Source organism: Corythoichthys intestinalis, chromosome 9 (genome assembly GCF_030265065.1).
Source record: "Corythoichthys intestinalis isolate RoL2023-P3 chromosome 9, ASM3026506v1, whole genome shotgun sequence".
Classification (NCBI taxonomy): domain Eukaryota; kingdom Metazoa; phylum Chordata; class Actinopteri; order Syngnathiformes; family Syngnathidae; genus Corythoichthys; species Corythoichthys intestinalis.
The window spans coordinates 47,603,559-47,619,624 of NC_080403.1; the positions used below are offsets into that span (position 1 = coordinate 47,603,559).

The window sequence follows — 16,066 nt, forward strand, 5'->3', positions numbered from 1 at the left end:
GTCGTATCGGTTCTCAAGCTTAAAAAAACATCATCCCCAGTACAATCATCATGAAGCAATTGCGTCGCCACAGAGCAAATTAAACATTTCAACCAGGCTTTACGTGGTTCAAGTTGATGGTGAAAGAAAGTACATCTTTTTAAATTGAAGTGAACAGCAAACTACTTGGTTGAAGCCCAGCAGCACTGGACTGGAAATCTGTGGTAGGTTATCTTAGAGTTTATAGAGTTAATAAACTGGTCAACATCTGAACTGTATTATTTCTGCCTGCTATCGTTTCAAGACATCTTGTCATGACTTTTTGACTTTTGAATTAAATTTCTGGATGTTTGCACACTCTGGAAACTACAGTAAACTCAAATGAAGCCTGAATATGTGCTCAGCTTATCTTGCATATGACAGCAGTCACAGTTGTGAGAAAGAACAATAAAGGACAAAAGCTCTGTTTTTTCTACTTCATGAGAGGTTGTGGAGAGTTGGGTGTGTCACAACCTCACAGGATGCATGTTACAACCTGTTTTTTTTTTTTTTTCTCAGTACTACTTGAGTTCAAGCATTCCTTTTTTGACCTAGCTGGTGAAAAAAAACTACAGCTGAATATTCCATATCTACTATCGTGTAATTTAAAGTTCCTTAAGAAAGTATTACTATTTCTACTTATATTTTATGACAGTATGGTAGACTAGTGATCAGCACAACTGCCTCACAGTTCTGAGCTTTATGTTCGAATCTCGACTGAGGCTTTCTTGTGTGGAGCCTCATGCACTCAGGCCACCAATCAGATTCTTAGAATATGCATGTCAGAATTAATTGAGGAATTGCCTCTATGTAAAAGATTGTTTATCGATAGTACGATGCGATAGGCTACCGGCCAATCTAGGGTGTACCCTGCCTTTTCCTACTCTCAGCTGGGAAAGGCTCCAATTCACATGTAATCCTAATGAGGACAGGCCCTTCGAAAAATGGCAGACTCAAGCAGTGGTTCACACACTTTTGACACCCACTGCCATTTTGGGTTATGCTGAATTCTTCATTTGCCACCATCATGACCAACCATAAAAAATAAGCGGAGATTTGATTCCTAAAAAGCCACTAGTGGTACTAGAACCACCCACAGAATTTTGGAAATAATGTTTTGGGAACGCTGACTCATCCCAAATAAAACATGATGTTATGGTCAGGGTTCTGTTGTTCCGCGTTTACCTCACCAAACTTATCCAAGCATGTTTTTTTGGCACTTGCTTCGTGTACGGTGAATCATTCATGCTGGTATCTGAAAGGCCCTTGCGTAAATTGTGAGTAATGTATTCGTCGGAAAAAAGAATTCAGATTTGGGAGAAGTCCTGCAATCACTAGTGAATTGTTTAATCGATTAATCATTTTGTCAGAATGAGGGGTCGCCAACCTTATGGAAGATTGACTGGCAGACTTGATACACACTTCTGAAAAACCAATTTTGCTCAAATGACCTTCAATATGTGTTTTAATAAACAGTGTTGTCACTAACACGTTAACATGTTATTGTAATCTGATTACTTTCTTTCAGTAATCTAACGCGTTAATTTTTCCAAACCAGTAATCTGATTAAAGTTAGTTTGCTTAGTGTCTGTACGTTACTATTTTATTATTGCCTCATAAAGTATGTAGAATGAAGAATATTGTAGTCATGTACGAAGAGCATTTTGAAAAGTTTAGAAAGGTTCCCTCTATGTGTTCGTTTCCATGGTAACCGCTCATATTTACTTCCCGTTTTGGTCTTGAGTCACACACGCTAAGTGTTTTGGGACTGAGAAAGGCATAAGGATCCGGGTGCACGTTTGAGCCGAGTGCAGCCACCTGTTGAGATGTGCGAGGGAATGTTGATCTGTGTGCTTCCATGAATGTAGCTGAGTATTTTTTCGTCATTCTGGAGGGTTCCAGCGATAGGTTGGAACCGCAACATGCGCCATCAGTCGCTCCCGCTCGTCCTTGTCAAGTCAGCGAGCATTGTTTAAATCAAATTTGTGTTGCACATTGATGCCTTGACGTGACGTGTTCGTTTAGCATCTTTGGGATGTGCTGTAAGTCCGATTGAGTGTAAAGTGCTTCGTTGCCGCCACGTTTTGTGGCTAAATTGACCGCGTGTATGAACAGCATACTTCCAGGTTGTAAGCGAGCATTCGCGCCTGCCCCAAACCTTTGTGTTTGTTGCACTGTGCAATTCATTTGTGCCTTGTTGATTATTGCACAGTCAATTTACATTGACATTGGCACTGATATGCTGTTAACCCAGACCCCTAAACCCTTACTCGAAGTTCAGAATTTTTGACATTAGGCGTAATCTACGAGTTAGCGGAGGTTTAATTAGTCAGTGGAGTTGGTTTCAACAAAATCCATGCAGTTGCTTAGTTATTTGTTAGTTTCAGGGCTTCGGAGTGGCTAAGCTAGCACGAGTCAATGGTGGTTGAAATCAATTCCATCGACTAATCAAACCCCGAATATTAAGCCTTAAATGAAAAATTCTGAAGTTCCCCTTTAAATTCAATTATCGGAATGTCAGATACATGCAATGACATTTTTCTGTCGTCATTCTTATGTTGAGGCAACAAAGGGGGGGAAATTTGGCAAATGGTAACAGATCAATTACTTTTAAAGTAACTTAGTTACTTTGATAACAATCAGTAAAATAATTAGGTTTCTTTTTTGATGCGCAATCAGTAATCAGTGATTAAATCATTTTTTTCAATTTTTCTGTGACAACACTGTTAATAAACAATAATATTTATTAGGGCTGTCAAAATTATCGCGTTAACGGGCGGTAATTAATTTTTTAAATTAATCACGTTAAAATATTTGACGCAATTAACGCACATATCCCGCTCAAACAATCTTAAAATGACAGCACAGTTTCATGTCCACTTGTTACTTGTGTTTTTTGGTGTTTTGTCGCCCTCTGCTGGCGCTTGGGTGCGACTGATTTTATGGGTTTCAGCACCATGAACATTGTTTAATTACTAACATCAACAATGGCGAGCTACTAGTTTATTTTTTGATTGAAAATTTTACAAATTTTGTTAAAACGAAAATATTAAGAGGGGTTTTAATATAACATTTCTATAACTTGACTTAACATTTATCTTTTAAGAACTACAAGTCTTTCTATCCATGGATCACTTTAACAGAATGTTAATAATGTTAATGCCATCTTGTTGATTTATTGTTATAGTTGACTTTAGCCTGTTTTTTGTTTGTCTATGCTATCTTCTATCTATCTGCTAATTTTAATCGGTTGACAGCCCTAGTATGTATCTGTCTGAACACAATCATACCTATTTTTCCACAATAATCTTGAGATAATTTCACTGGCAAAATATTTCTACAACAGTCCTATCTGTGTCTCGTGTGGCATTTGTGGGAAACCTGGTGACTGGGACATTTTTTTTTTTTTAAAGTTTGTCGTGTTGTTTTTTCCCCCTCATTGAATGTGTTTTATGTCACAACTGGATCTAAAATGTCTGACGAAGTACCCGCTTAATAGAACTACTTCTACAGAATCAATCAACTACATGCAACTACATGTTTTGTATTAATAAATTGTGTAACTGTATCCTTATGTGCAAACCCTGAAATTTTCGCACAAACTAAAAAAAAAAAGAACAGGTAACATGGTACGTTGCAGTTTGATTTATTGACTTAAGAAAAACCAATGCCACAGCGTCATCTGGTGGCTAGTTACATTTATTGCCATGATGACAGAACTGTTAATGACTGAAGCTTACAATTTGCAGTTGTTTCCCATTAGTTCATCCCAAATCCCCAACAAAGAGGAAAAGTAGACTCCTTATGAACTTTGAAATAATGGTGTGATTTTTCTTGTCAAATTCAGCTGAAATTTTGTGTTAGGAGCTCATTCAGCCACAGGTTCAGCCTCCACCTGCTCCTCAACAGCAGCGGCCTCGGTGGCATCGGGCACCTCCGCTTCCTTCTTTTCTTCACTGGTGGTCACCAGAGTTTCTGTTGTAGTGACAGTAGTGGTAGTGGTGCTCTTTACCTCCGCTGTCTCAGGGACAGACACAGACTCGTCGCTTGCTTTGACGGTGTCGATTGAGCTGCTGACGGATGATGGGATGCGACAGCTCTCCAGGCCATAAGTTTTGTAGTTTACAGCTGTGATTTAAGAAAGGTATAGGTATTTAAATTGTACGTATATGTGTATGATTTTTCAAATAATAAAATACATACAGGTTATCTTGGACACGTTGGTCTTGATTCCAGTTGCCAACCTAGAGAGACACAGAAGAGAGACGAATTATGAAAACAAAATGACAAAAAAGTTGATGGATCAAACTAGTGCACTTCGTTGTCATACCTGTCCTCCTCCCCTTCTAGAAGTTTCCTGTATGTGGCGATTTCAATGTCCAGTGCAAGCTTCACGTTCATCAGTTCCTGGTATTGGCGGACCTGCAGGGCCATGTCCTGCTTGGCCCTCTGAAGAGCCTCCTCCAGATCTCTAATACGGAGTTTGGCGTCCTTCACTGCCAGCTCGCCGCGCTCTTCAACTTCAGCGATTTGAGCCTCCAGGTTAGTTCTCTGATAGTGGAATAGTTTTAAACATTGGTTATGATATCTGTTATTAAGAGAATGGGAAGTGAGCAGGAGTTTTCGGAAACTCCAAATCTATGTGTGGACCAAATGATGGCATTGATCGGGTTATGCATGGTAGGGTATTTTAGACGTTTTCCAATAAGTGGTATTGTGAAAGTGAACCCATAGACTTCACTATCAATTGACGAGACAGCTCCTACAGACATTGCGCCACGGCTTCTCGTAGGGGGCCGGGCTAGGCAGAGCGTCGAGGATGGTTTCACTGCGATAAACTCAAACACATAGTGCGTTCTAGCGCCGGATTTAGGTGGAATCAGGACTAAACATTTAGTGCATACAAGCAGGCAAGAGTGTCTCAAGAGTGATTTGGTCAAGGATTCAAGCTTATTACAATGCTGTATATAATAGTGCCATGCATGCACTTTTTCACTGTTTTGAACAAAATGAAATGAATGGAAAAAATTAGCGTAATTTTAGCTTGAAATATTTACGTAAAATGAATGATAACTGCCCGTTTTTTGTTTTTGTTTTTTTCTTTTTTTTTTTTGTGGTGCTTTCAAACAGGAATCTAGACTGTTTTACGTTCATATCTATAGATATTCCGGTATTTACAATTTTAAAAAAGTTCTTTGTTTTGTGATGGCCGCCATGTTGGATTTTGTATCGATAGTGTAACTTTACATTCAAATAATCAGCAAATTTTTGGCCAAATGCTCGTTTTTGGGCAAAAAGACTAGTACTTTAGACATTTCTGCATCCATTGAAAAAAAAAATCAGCTTTTACAGTTTTATTTTATGCAACATTTCAATCTAGAAATGATGAGGCCCAGACAGCCGGTAAGCCGTGCTGAGGCAATAGTGACATTGGAATTTAACCTCAATAAGTTGTAATTGTGCATAGAAAAATGCCAAATTTGCTTTTTTGAGTGAAATTAAGATAATTCTGCGTGCTTTCCTCAAGTATTAAGTTTCTGATGTGAAAATGGAGTGATTTATTAGCTGTTGAAAACATGTCAAAATTGTCAAAAAAGTTTTTTAAAAAATTAAGTCGCTGTTTTGGGCAAAAATGTATATGATATGTTAAATATTGCGATTGATCGTGACAATTTAGGTGCACTTTTGTCCATCTAGCGTAAAATCTGAGAATTTTATAGCCATTTTAAGTTTTGTTATGCTTGTATAAAAATAATTATTCAGGATTTTATTAGGAAATGACTTGCCAACGGATACCTAAGGGAGGTGCCTGGTTTGGTTTTAGGTCACTAGCAGCTATGGTTTTGAAAATCTTTGATTTTAAGTTTTTTAAAATAGGCGCCCTACGGAGCGGCTCCGCGCCCCGTTTTCCGTCAACTGATAGTAAAGTCTATGGTGAACCATTGGTGATCTAACCCTCACCTGTGCTTTAACCATGTCAATTTCAGCCTGTAGCCTCATTATTCTGCGGTTCATCTCAGCGATCTCCGCCTTGGTTGACTTCAGGTCTTCGCCGCATTTACCGGCAGACTGCTGCATCTCGGCATACTAGGTGAACATATGAAAACACAATAGCTCTGAGTTGGTTGGTCGGGATGGTTTTATCATATGAGTTGATGATCTCAATTTTAATAAACATACCAAAAAAAAAAGGATATGGATTCGTAATTCAATATGACTTCCAATTCGTAAACCAAACAATAATCCCCCAAAAAATCAGCTTGGGACGGTTAAAAGCGCTTGATGTTGGTGACTTATCCTTGCATAAATCTGATTTGCCTGACAATTTTCTTCATTAGAGAAAAAGATGAATTATGAAAACAATTAAGTCTTTACTTTGGCTTAGAACAAAAGGACATAATATACAGCAGTCCTATTGTTTAGAGAAAAAAATCACTTCATTGTGTGATACAGCAACTTGATTCCTTAATAATGCATGAAAAAGAAAACTACTTTGTGCTGAACATATGGTTTAAAGCTTATAACAACAACTATAGGAAGCAGTACAAATAATAGAAACAATAAAAACACTGAGTACTGCAGTGGCTAAAGAAATAAACTGTTAAAAGACAATGTGAGCAACTTATTCTACAACGTTATGGAATGTCAAGGGAAATAAAAGTTTTTTAATTTATCACCAGACCTCAAGTAACGGGACCTACAGAATTATGGCGTTGAAAGGTATCTCTCAGGTAGGAAAGAGCAAGAGTGATAGGTGCTTTTTAGGCAAATAGTAACATTTACAAATACTATATTCTGTAGTTAAAATCATGAGCCTGTCTAAAAAAGCTATCATCATAGAGATAAGCACATGTAAAATTCTCAAGGGGTTGGTAAAATAAAGAACAATGTTAAAATGTTAAAAGCAACAAATAAAACAACTCAAATTAGAACAAAAAATGTGTTCAATCTGATTACTGTCAAAAACCTGGTCATATCTTCCACCAACATTGAGGTAAAAGCTGCCAATATCAGCCAAAATAATACACTACCTTGTTTTGGTACCATGCTTCAGCCTCCGCTCTGCTTCGATTGGCAATGTCTTCATACTGGGCACGCACTTCAGCAACGATGGCATCCATGTCGAGGTTACGGCTGTTGTCCATCTCCACAACAACGGATGTATCCTTGATCTGACTCTGCAGCTCAGCGATTTCCTTCACATAAGCGACCAAACAACACAGATGTGAGAGTTAAATACAGATGATCCCTGTATCTTAGATAAGTGACTGGTAAATTTAAGTTTGTTACAGCATCAAAGATCTGCCTCAGGAAATCAAGCTCATCGGACAATCCATCAAGTTTGGCTTCCAACTCTGCTTTGATCAAGTATGCAGCATCCGTGTCCTGCATTGCAACAGAAAGATTCTACTGTTCAGCACACTATATAAAAATCTGCAAACAGCCTTTGAGACGAAATGGACAAAAGTCATGAACACACCTTCTTCAAGAGGACAAAGTTGTTCTCACATTCATTGCGCTTGTTGATCTCATCCTCATACCTAAAATAAATAAAGTCAAATACAACCATAGTAGTAAACATAAAATGTATCAGAATGTATATGTTAATATACTAAGTTTACATTTCTTGTTTTAGGTCAATCAGGATTATTTTTATAATTATTTCTATTTTGCTAAATGACAGAACAATGAAAGAATGATTTTAAAGACCGTTTTTCCATTGTGTCCTCTAATCTCAGCAGTTTAGAATTACACTTACAGGTTATAAATTATACAGTAAGTTTGTTTTGCATTCAAAAAAAGCCTTTGGAAGCAACACGCTAATTAATGAAAGGCACACTTGCATAAAGAAGCCAATATTACAAGAGGCATAAACACAGGCAGAGTTTGACTTTTGTGAGGGGTTAGATAGATACTGTAATTGTCGCACTATAAGACGCACCTGACTATAGGCCGCCACCACCCAAATTGGCACAAAAACGACATTTGTTCATAGACTGGACGATAAGCCACAGCTGTCCTCACTGTATTATGGGATATTTACACCAAAAAATATTAACAGGTAACTTTTTATTTGACAACAGCATCATACGACTGTCATAAGACCAAATAAACTACTATGAAGCTTTGAACCAATTGCTTAATTGCTTCAAGAAGCCTCATTTGGCCATCACTGCTCCCTTGGTGGAGACAGTGAACCTCTGCTGCCACCTGCTGTCAACACTGTTTTTGTCCAAAATGCCTTCTAGCATGCATTGAAGCGCTACAGATGTAAAAACAATACAAATTCATGTTCTTTACTAATTATTTCTTCAGTTACTGTTCCAGTTGTTTCAATAATTGCTAGTTAGGGTATTTGGTAACACTTTATATGACAGTGGTGCCATAAGACTGTCAAATTATGATATGACACTGTCATGAGCATTAATAAATACCTGTAACAGATGTCATTTAGTGTTATCCGGCAAATTATCTCACTTTTGAATGGATGTAAAAGATCTAAGCTAGACATAAATGGAGTTAGTGACATAATTTGCTGGATGACACTTAATGACATCTGTCATAATTATTCAACAATGCCCATGATAGTGTCATGTCATAATTATGATGGTCTTATGACAGTCTTATGATGCCACTGTTAAATACAGTGTTTCCTATTAACCCAAATAAATCAACAAATAAACCGCATGAGATTATAAGCTGCAGGATTCAAAATGGAGGAAAAAAGTAGTGGCTAATAGTCCGAAAATTACGTTTTATATATATTCATTGATTTTGATACTGTTCGTGTTCAATCCTCAGTTAAAGCTCAGTTGTTGAAACTTTTGAAAGCTTAGGTTTAAAGAATTTCCAAATACTGTATCTATCTAGCCCTCTCAGGTCTAAATTTGGCTAAGCAAAGCAAAGGACCATCTCTAAGGTGCTAGTCACATGATCTGTTAAAAAATAATCATGACCCATTATGAAATACTTTGAAGGATTCTTGTTCATTTAATTCATATTTTTTGCTTGTTGTATTACTTCACAACTTTTATAGACATTTTACCAGCTAGATCAGGGGTCAGCAACCCGCGGGTCTAGAGCCACAAGTGGCTCTTTTGCACTGCCCTAGTGGCTCCCATGAGCTTTTTCAAAAATGTTAGAAAATGGAAAAAGATGGTGGGATAGATATATATTTTTAGTTTTAATGTGGTTTCTGTAGGAAAGTCAAACATGACACAAAAATTCTTCTAATTCATTAATTTTGTAATGAAAAACGGCAGCATCGTAAAACACCATTACCTGGTGCATCATTCTTTATAGGATGCACCGCAGGGAAAATAAACATTTACTGTGCTTTCCGCACTGTAAGGCGCATTGGAGTATATGGCGCAGCTTCAATGAATGGCCTGTTTTGAAACCGTTTTCATGAATAGGGCACAATGCATTATAATGCTGATTAGTAGTAGTTGTAGTAGTACTAGTAGTAGTAGTAGTAGGAGTAGTAGTTGGTGTTGCGTTATGCATTTACGAGATGAAGTTGAGCTAAATTGAATGCCATGCCATGATCAACCAATACTGATCCATATATAAGGCACATCAGATTATAAGGCACACTGTCGGCTTTTGAAAAAAATTGAAGGTTTTCAGGTGTGCCTTATAGTGCGGAAAATACGGTAATCATGAAGGCTCATTATGTATTTGAAGCCAACTTAGTCATTTAGATAGTAGGTTAATATAGCTATTATAGATGCAGATTCTGTTGACTTCATTATAAGACATACAGTGGGGAGAACAAGTATTTGATACATTGCCAATTGGCAGTGTATCAAATACTTGTTCTCCCAACTGTATATACAAGGCTTTAAATTTTTTGTGACTCCAGACATTTTTTTTTTTTTTTTTTGCTCCAACATGGCTCATTCAATATATTTTGGGTTGCCGACCCCTGGGCTAGGTCTTTCTTTTTAAATTAATATACAGTATAGGAAAGTCAATTACATGCAATGACATTTTTCGGCCTTCAGGGGAGGCACTGCCCCACCTCCCTCTCCTCTATCGCAGCGTATGGGCATAAACGTCGTAGATTGTTGTTTCTTGTTCAAACAAAGACCTTAATATTTAAAAAACTTGACTAATGTTGTAACAAAACTATAATTGAATTGGGAAAAAATATGCATCCTCACATTTGGAGAAAAAAGATGACTAAAATTTCAGTTGAATTACTGGACATCCAACTGAACTTTGGGTTAAATTTTTTTGCAGTTATTTGAAACAGAAGGGATTGGTAGACTCATAGAAATGGATGGCACCATGAAGAAAGAACATTACGTGGAAATACTTATAAAGCAACATCTTTAGACACCAGTCAGAAACATGAAGTTTGGGCGGAAATGGACAATGGCCCAATGTGTACCATGCATGCTAAACTTTTAACCAAGGCTTAAGAGCAGAGGTGGGTGAAGTAGCCAAAACTTTTACTCAAGTACGAGTGGCGTAACATCAAAATAATATTACTCAAGTAAAAGTAAAAGTAGACATCCAAAAAATGTACTCAAGTACAAGTAAAAAAGTATTTGGTGGAAAGGATACTCATGAGAAGAGTAACATTGTGAGTAACTGCTTACAATGTTTCTTTTTTTCTTTTTTTTCTTTTTTTTAATGATGGTATTTATTTTCTGAGCACCAAGTTTTTTTTTTTATATAGACTGTTATTATTATTATGTACTAAAACCTATAACATAAATACATTTAGCCAAAGAAATACAAAATAAATTAAAAAATAAATAAATAAAATCTCCAGAAATGAAGCATCATTCGCCCAAAGAGCATGAGTGCCCTCTAATGCAGAAAACATTTCCAATTATGAAATTAAAAGGATCATATCTCTGGTTTCCATGGTCAATCGGTGCCAAATAAAAACTGGGAGAGAGGTTGAAATCTGCGCTTTTTAGTCATGTTGACGGCAGCACTCTATGTCAGCTACTTATTTTCTTTAAGGTGCTTTAAAGACGTCACGCGTTGAACGGGCTGGTGTGATCATAGAACAGCAAGCTTGAGTCTGATTGATATAATGGAGCCATGTGATTACTGTTGCAACGTCTCATTAATAGAGCCATTGTTGGCATTTATGGCAACAACAACAACAAAAAAAAGAAAAATCTAATATGTAGAATAAAAAGGAAAAAATTAACGACTAGGCCCACAGTAGCTGAGCAAAAGTAGTGTTTCTTCTTCACAAATCTGCTCAAGTAAAAAGTATGGCATTCTAAAACTACTCTTAGAAGTACATTTTTCTCAAAACGTTCCTCAAGTGAATGTAACGGAGTAAATGTAATGCGTTATTACCCGCCTCTGCATAAGAATAAACAAAGTCTAAGAATTGCTTTGTTTCTGTTGGGTTAACTCAAGGATGTCAGTTTCTACATGGGGACTCCTATTTTCTGTTTTTATCTATATAGATAAGAACAAACGTTATAGAAATGGACAATTTCATTTTTAACCAAGATTAAGTGGAAAAAGGGGCCACTGTTTTATACAATTTTTAGCAATTGGAAAGAAAAAAAAAGGGGAGGGGCATTTGTCAATAGCTTTTTTTGTGTGACGCTGTCACGGTGGCATGAACTGCACCTATAGAAGAAATACTGCATTTCAATTAAACATCAACTCACTTTGTCTTGAAGTCTTCAACCAGTCCTGACATGTGATGCAGTTCAGAATCCAGTTTGATCTTTTCGTGGCCCAAGTTGTCCAGCTGCTTGCGCAAGTTGGCGATGTAGGCTTCATACATAGCATCAATGCTGGAGCATGATGGTGTTTGCTCCTGCAAGAGCTTCCATTTGGTCTCAAGCATTTTGTTCTGTTGTTCCAGGAAGCGTACCTGCAAGATAAAAAAAACACATTATTAAATGACAATTCAAGTTTTAGAAAGGTGACACGGTTCATGAGCGGTTAGCACATTCGCTTCACAGTTCTGCGCTCAAGGGTTCAATCCCTGTGTAGAGTTTGTATATATGGTTGTTTGGCTTCATGTGCCATGCGATTGGCTGGCAACTAATTCAGAATGTACCCCGCCTACGGCTCATAGTTGCCTGGGATAGGCTCCAGCACCCCCGCATCCCTCGTGAGGATAAGTGGATGAATGATGCTGAATTAATTTTTGGAAGTGCGTATTCTGTACCATAAATGATGTATACATTCCTGGAGAAATTGACTGGACACTATGGTATGGCTGAATGGAATGTATGAAAGAAAAATGACCCTCTGACACCACCGCATTACTGTCACGTCAATTATTTACTCAACTTGGAGCCACAATACATCTTTAAACACACTACTATGATGGTATTTCCCAATTGTGACATACTGTTGCCCCTTTACAACGTCTCTATTCAGTGTCCTTACCCTGGGTGGGGTCTTGGGCAAACATAACAGGCATGTCTGCGTAGTTTCACAATGTAGAGGAGGGTTGGGGGGCTTGTGTTTGTGTGATTGATTCGCGGCTTGACTTCTCGTCCACATTTCTATGGGGGCCTCCTTAAACAAGTGAACCAATGTATGATTTAAGGGCGAGAACTATACAACAGCTGACCACCAATCACTTAGTGTTAGCTTAACAGCAGAGGTGGGTAGTAACGCATTACATTTACTTGATTACCTTTGTGAGAAAAATGTACTCCTAAGAGTAGTTTACTAAGGCATACTTTTTACTTGAGTAGATTTGTGAAGAAACGCTACTCTTACTCTTACACCTAAAACGTTCCTCTTTATTCTACATATTAAATTTTGACTTTTTTTTTTTTTCTTTTTTGCCAGAGACGTCAACAGTTGCGCTACCAGTTTCACCAATGAGATGTCGTAATAATAATCACATGACTCCATTATACCAATCAGAGTCAAGCTTGCCGTTCTATGATCACGGCTATATCACATGGCGTCTTTAAAGCACCGTAAAAAGTATTTTCCATAGCAGTTTAACCTCTCTTCCCGTTTTTATTTGGCACCGACTGACCATGGAAAACAGTAGATATGATCCTTTTAGTTTCATAATACCGACCTTAAGGGCCAGAAAGGCGCCTTCAAATAAAATGTATTATTATGATGATGATGATGATGATGATGATGATGATGATGATGATGATGATGATGATGATTATTATTATCATCGGAAATATGTTTTCTCCAGAAAAGGTCACTCGTGCTGTTTGGACGGATGATGCTTCATTTCTGTATTTTTTTTGTCTCTCGACAGAATTCAATGAATTTTCTTTTTTTGTTGTTGTTTTGAATTTGTTTGGACTAATGTGATTATATAGAGGATTATAGTCTTCTTCTTCTTCAAAGTATAATAACAGTCCATACAGATCACTTTGTGCTGGAAAAAATAACAATTGTTTAAAATCAAAAATCAAACATTGTAAGCAGTTACTCACAATATTACCCATTGCTTGAGTATTCTTTTCACCAAATACTTTTTTACTTGTACTTGAGTACATTTTTTGGATGACTACTTTTACTTTTATTTGAGTAATATTATTTTTAAGAAACACTACTTGAGTACAATTTATGGCTACTCTAACCACTTCTGGTTAGCAGATCTTTCATTCATATTATTTAGTGTTATTTCGTAAACACTGTTTGATGCTGGCTACATATATTGAACGATTTCTACTTGTACACTTTAATCCAACAACATGAGGTGGTCAACGTTCACATTATTACAGCGATAGATTGCTAAAATTCCTGTGTTTTTTAGTCATTTTTTAACCACCTACTGTAGCATCTTTTAATCTTTTTTATAGGTATATTTGTTCTGATGTTGAGAATATTACAAACTTCGCAAAAGTAGATTCACTGTCAAAAAGCATTGGTTCAAATTATGTGACGTTAGCAATCTACAGTAAGTGTGCATTTTTGCCCTAATTTTTGGACTGTAAAAGACTGTTACTTTTTTGGGGTTTTTTTCCCCTTGCTTTAAACCATGGACCTTATACTCCAATGTAGCTAATTTATGGATTTTTAATGGGTAACGAGCAGTAGTCTTATGGTGAAAATATCCTATAACGCAATGTGTAAACCTGCAGCTTATAGTGCAGTGCGGCCAAAGAACAGGGGTTTTTTTGGGGGGCAGAATGGCTTATTCAATCAAAGAAAGATGCAGGCGAGACATACCATGTTGGTTTGCAAACTTCTCAATGGCTAACATGTCTTTTGAAATGGATTTTTTTTTACTTCTGTGTGTGGCTATAGTTCTGGGGCAGTGGTTCTTCAGTGGGGTTGTAATTAACCTCAGGGGCTTGGTGAGTAAGCCTCAAGGGTTCAGTGAAGGTTAAATGCAGAGCCCTATTTCGTACGCTTACTAAATCTAGGCAAAGAAGCTTTTTAGACCAGGTTTTTGACATGTTTGCTCTCAAATACCAGGTTTTATTCCATTTCTTTCAACTGCTAGCCCTGTATCTAATGGGAGGAGAAATCAGTTTGCTCAGTGGAACGTTGACTGACACTTGATATGAGGAGGTATAACAGACCTACAGACAGCGTGAACTGTGTAGATATATATATTTTTTTTAATTGCGTCATTTTTACGCCATGAAAATAGTATGTGATGCAAAGATGCGAGAATGAAATGACAATGTAACCAAGAAAACAAAAAAAGGAACAATGTGAAATGAAATGGGCTTCATTTCATTTACCAACATGAAAATCAACAGCAAAAGGAAAAATTATTTGTAGTAAATTTGAAATCTGGAAGAAATTTGAACACTTAGGTGTTAGCTTGCCAGGTTTTGAATTCGTTAAAAAATTGCTTTATTATGAAATTCCAAAGGTTTCAGTGAATGCACCTGTGAAACCTGTGGGGTTCATTACCTTTATCAAGGTTATGAACCACTCTTCTAGGGCTTGTTGAGCCAATGAAAAAAAAAAAAAAGAGTACAAAATGTGAAGCAATGTGATTCTTAGAAAAATTGACTGACCTTGTCGATGAAGGAAGCGAAACGGTTGTTGAGGGTTTTGATCTGCTCCTTCTCCTGGATGCGGACTGACTGGATGGTGGGGTCAAAGTCCAGGTTCAGGGGGGTCAACAGGCTCTTGTTCACAGTCACCTCTGTGATGGGAGCAGCTTCTTGGACCATACCACCTCCCATGCCACCACCAAAGCCCACATAGCCAAACTCCAGTCCTCCTGCTCTTTGGGCTGACCCCCCAGCAACATACCCACCGACCATCTTGAAGCCCCCAGCGCCAACGGCAGCTCCACTGCTACCCACTCCACCGTAGGAGCCACGGACTACACAGCTCTGCCTGGCAGCACCCACACCTCGGCCACCGTAGCCAGAGAAGGAGCGACTGCTGAAACCCTGACTCGGACCCTTTGTAGTGGACAGGGTAGAGAAGGTGGTGGTCTTCACAGCTCTGGCAGACATGGTCACAGTATTCTTTAGCAGCGAGGTGGGGTGAGAGGAGGCTCAGAGACTCTGCTGAAGGTAGGAGAGTCAGGCAGATGGACCGTCCCTGGCATTCGGTGCTATTTATTAGAATAGGGGAGGGTCACTTCTTGCTTGCTATTGGCCATTGTCACGAACACAGGAATATGACATGGGTGTGGAGATGGGTGTGTTGTCAAGGAATAAAATCCCATCTTGTTGCACATTTACAGCCTGCAAATTGTGCAAGATAGTACAGTAATGACATTGAAACTCATTCATTGGTCTGTTCTACAAATCACATAAATCAAACAGATTTAGATTTGTCTATTATGTATACCTTACCTTAGATTCCTTTGCTTATTTTTACATTATTAGAATGAGTTTTGTGATTGCAATATCCTGTCAAATATTTGCACGCGCAGCATAAAGTCAAACCTTGGGTATAATGAAAGAGCACATCGATTTATCACCTCCTCTATGTTTCCTCACTTCTCATAGGCATGGCATATTGCAAAGTAAATTGTCTTCTCCCTGTGTGATGTTCTCCACGCAGTAGTGGCCGGAGACTGCATGTCTCAGAAATGTGACAAAAATATTTTTATCCTTTGAGTAATTTTGCTCACGTCGTACTAACAGGATTT

The 16,066-nt window shown here is 37.8% G+C and overlaps 1 protein-coding gene across 1 annotated transcript; it reads right to left on the reverse strand.

Annotated features, from left to right (window-relative positions):
• Window positions 1–3,729: 3,729 nt before the first annotated feature.
• LOC130921710 (keratin, type II cytoskeletal 8-like) lies at window positions 3,730–15,452 on the reverse strand. The gene is made up of 9 exons (XM_057845923.1): window positions 14,973–15,452; window positions 11,670–11,878; window positions 7,499–7,559; window positions 7,309–7,404; window positions 7,050–7,214; window positions 5,980–6,105; window positions 4,349–4,569; window positions 4,222–4,262; window positions 3,730–4,146 (listed from the first exon to the last, which is right to left on the reverse strand). Exons 1-9 carry the CDS (start codon window positions 15,420–15,422, stop codon window positions 3,887–3,889), a joined length of 1,629 nt encoding a protein of 542 aa, XP_057701906.1. The 5' UTR covers window positions 15,423–15,452; the 3' UTR covers window positions 3,730–3,886.
• Window positions 15,453–16,066: the final 614 nt, after the last annotated feature.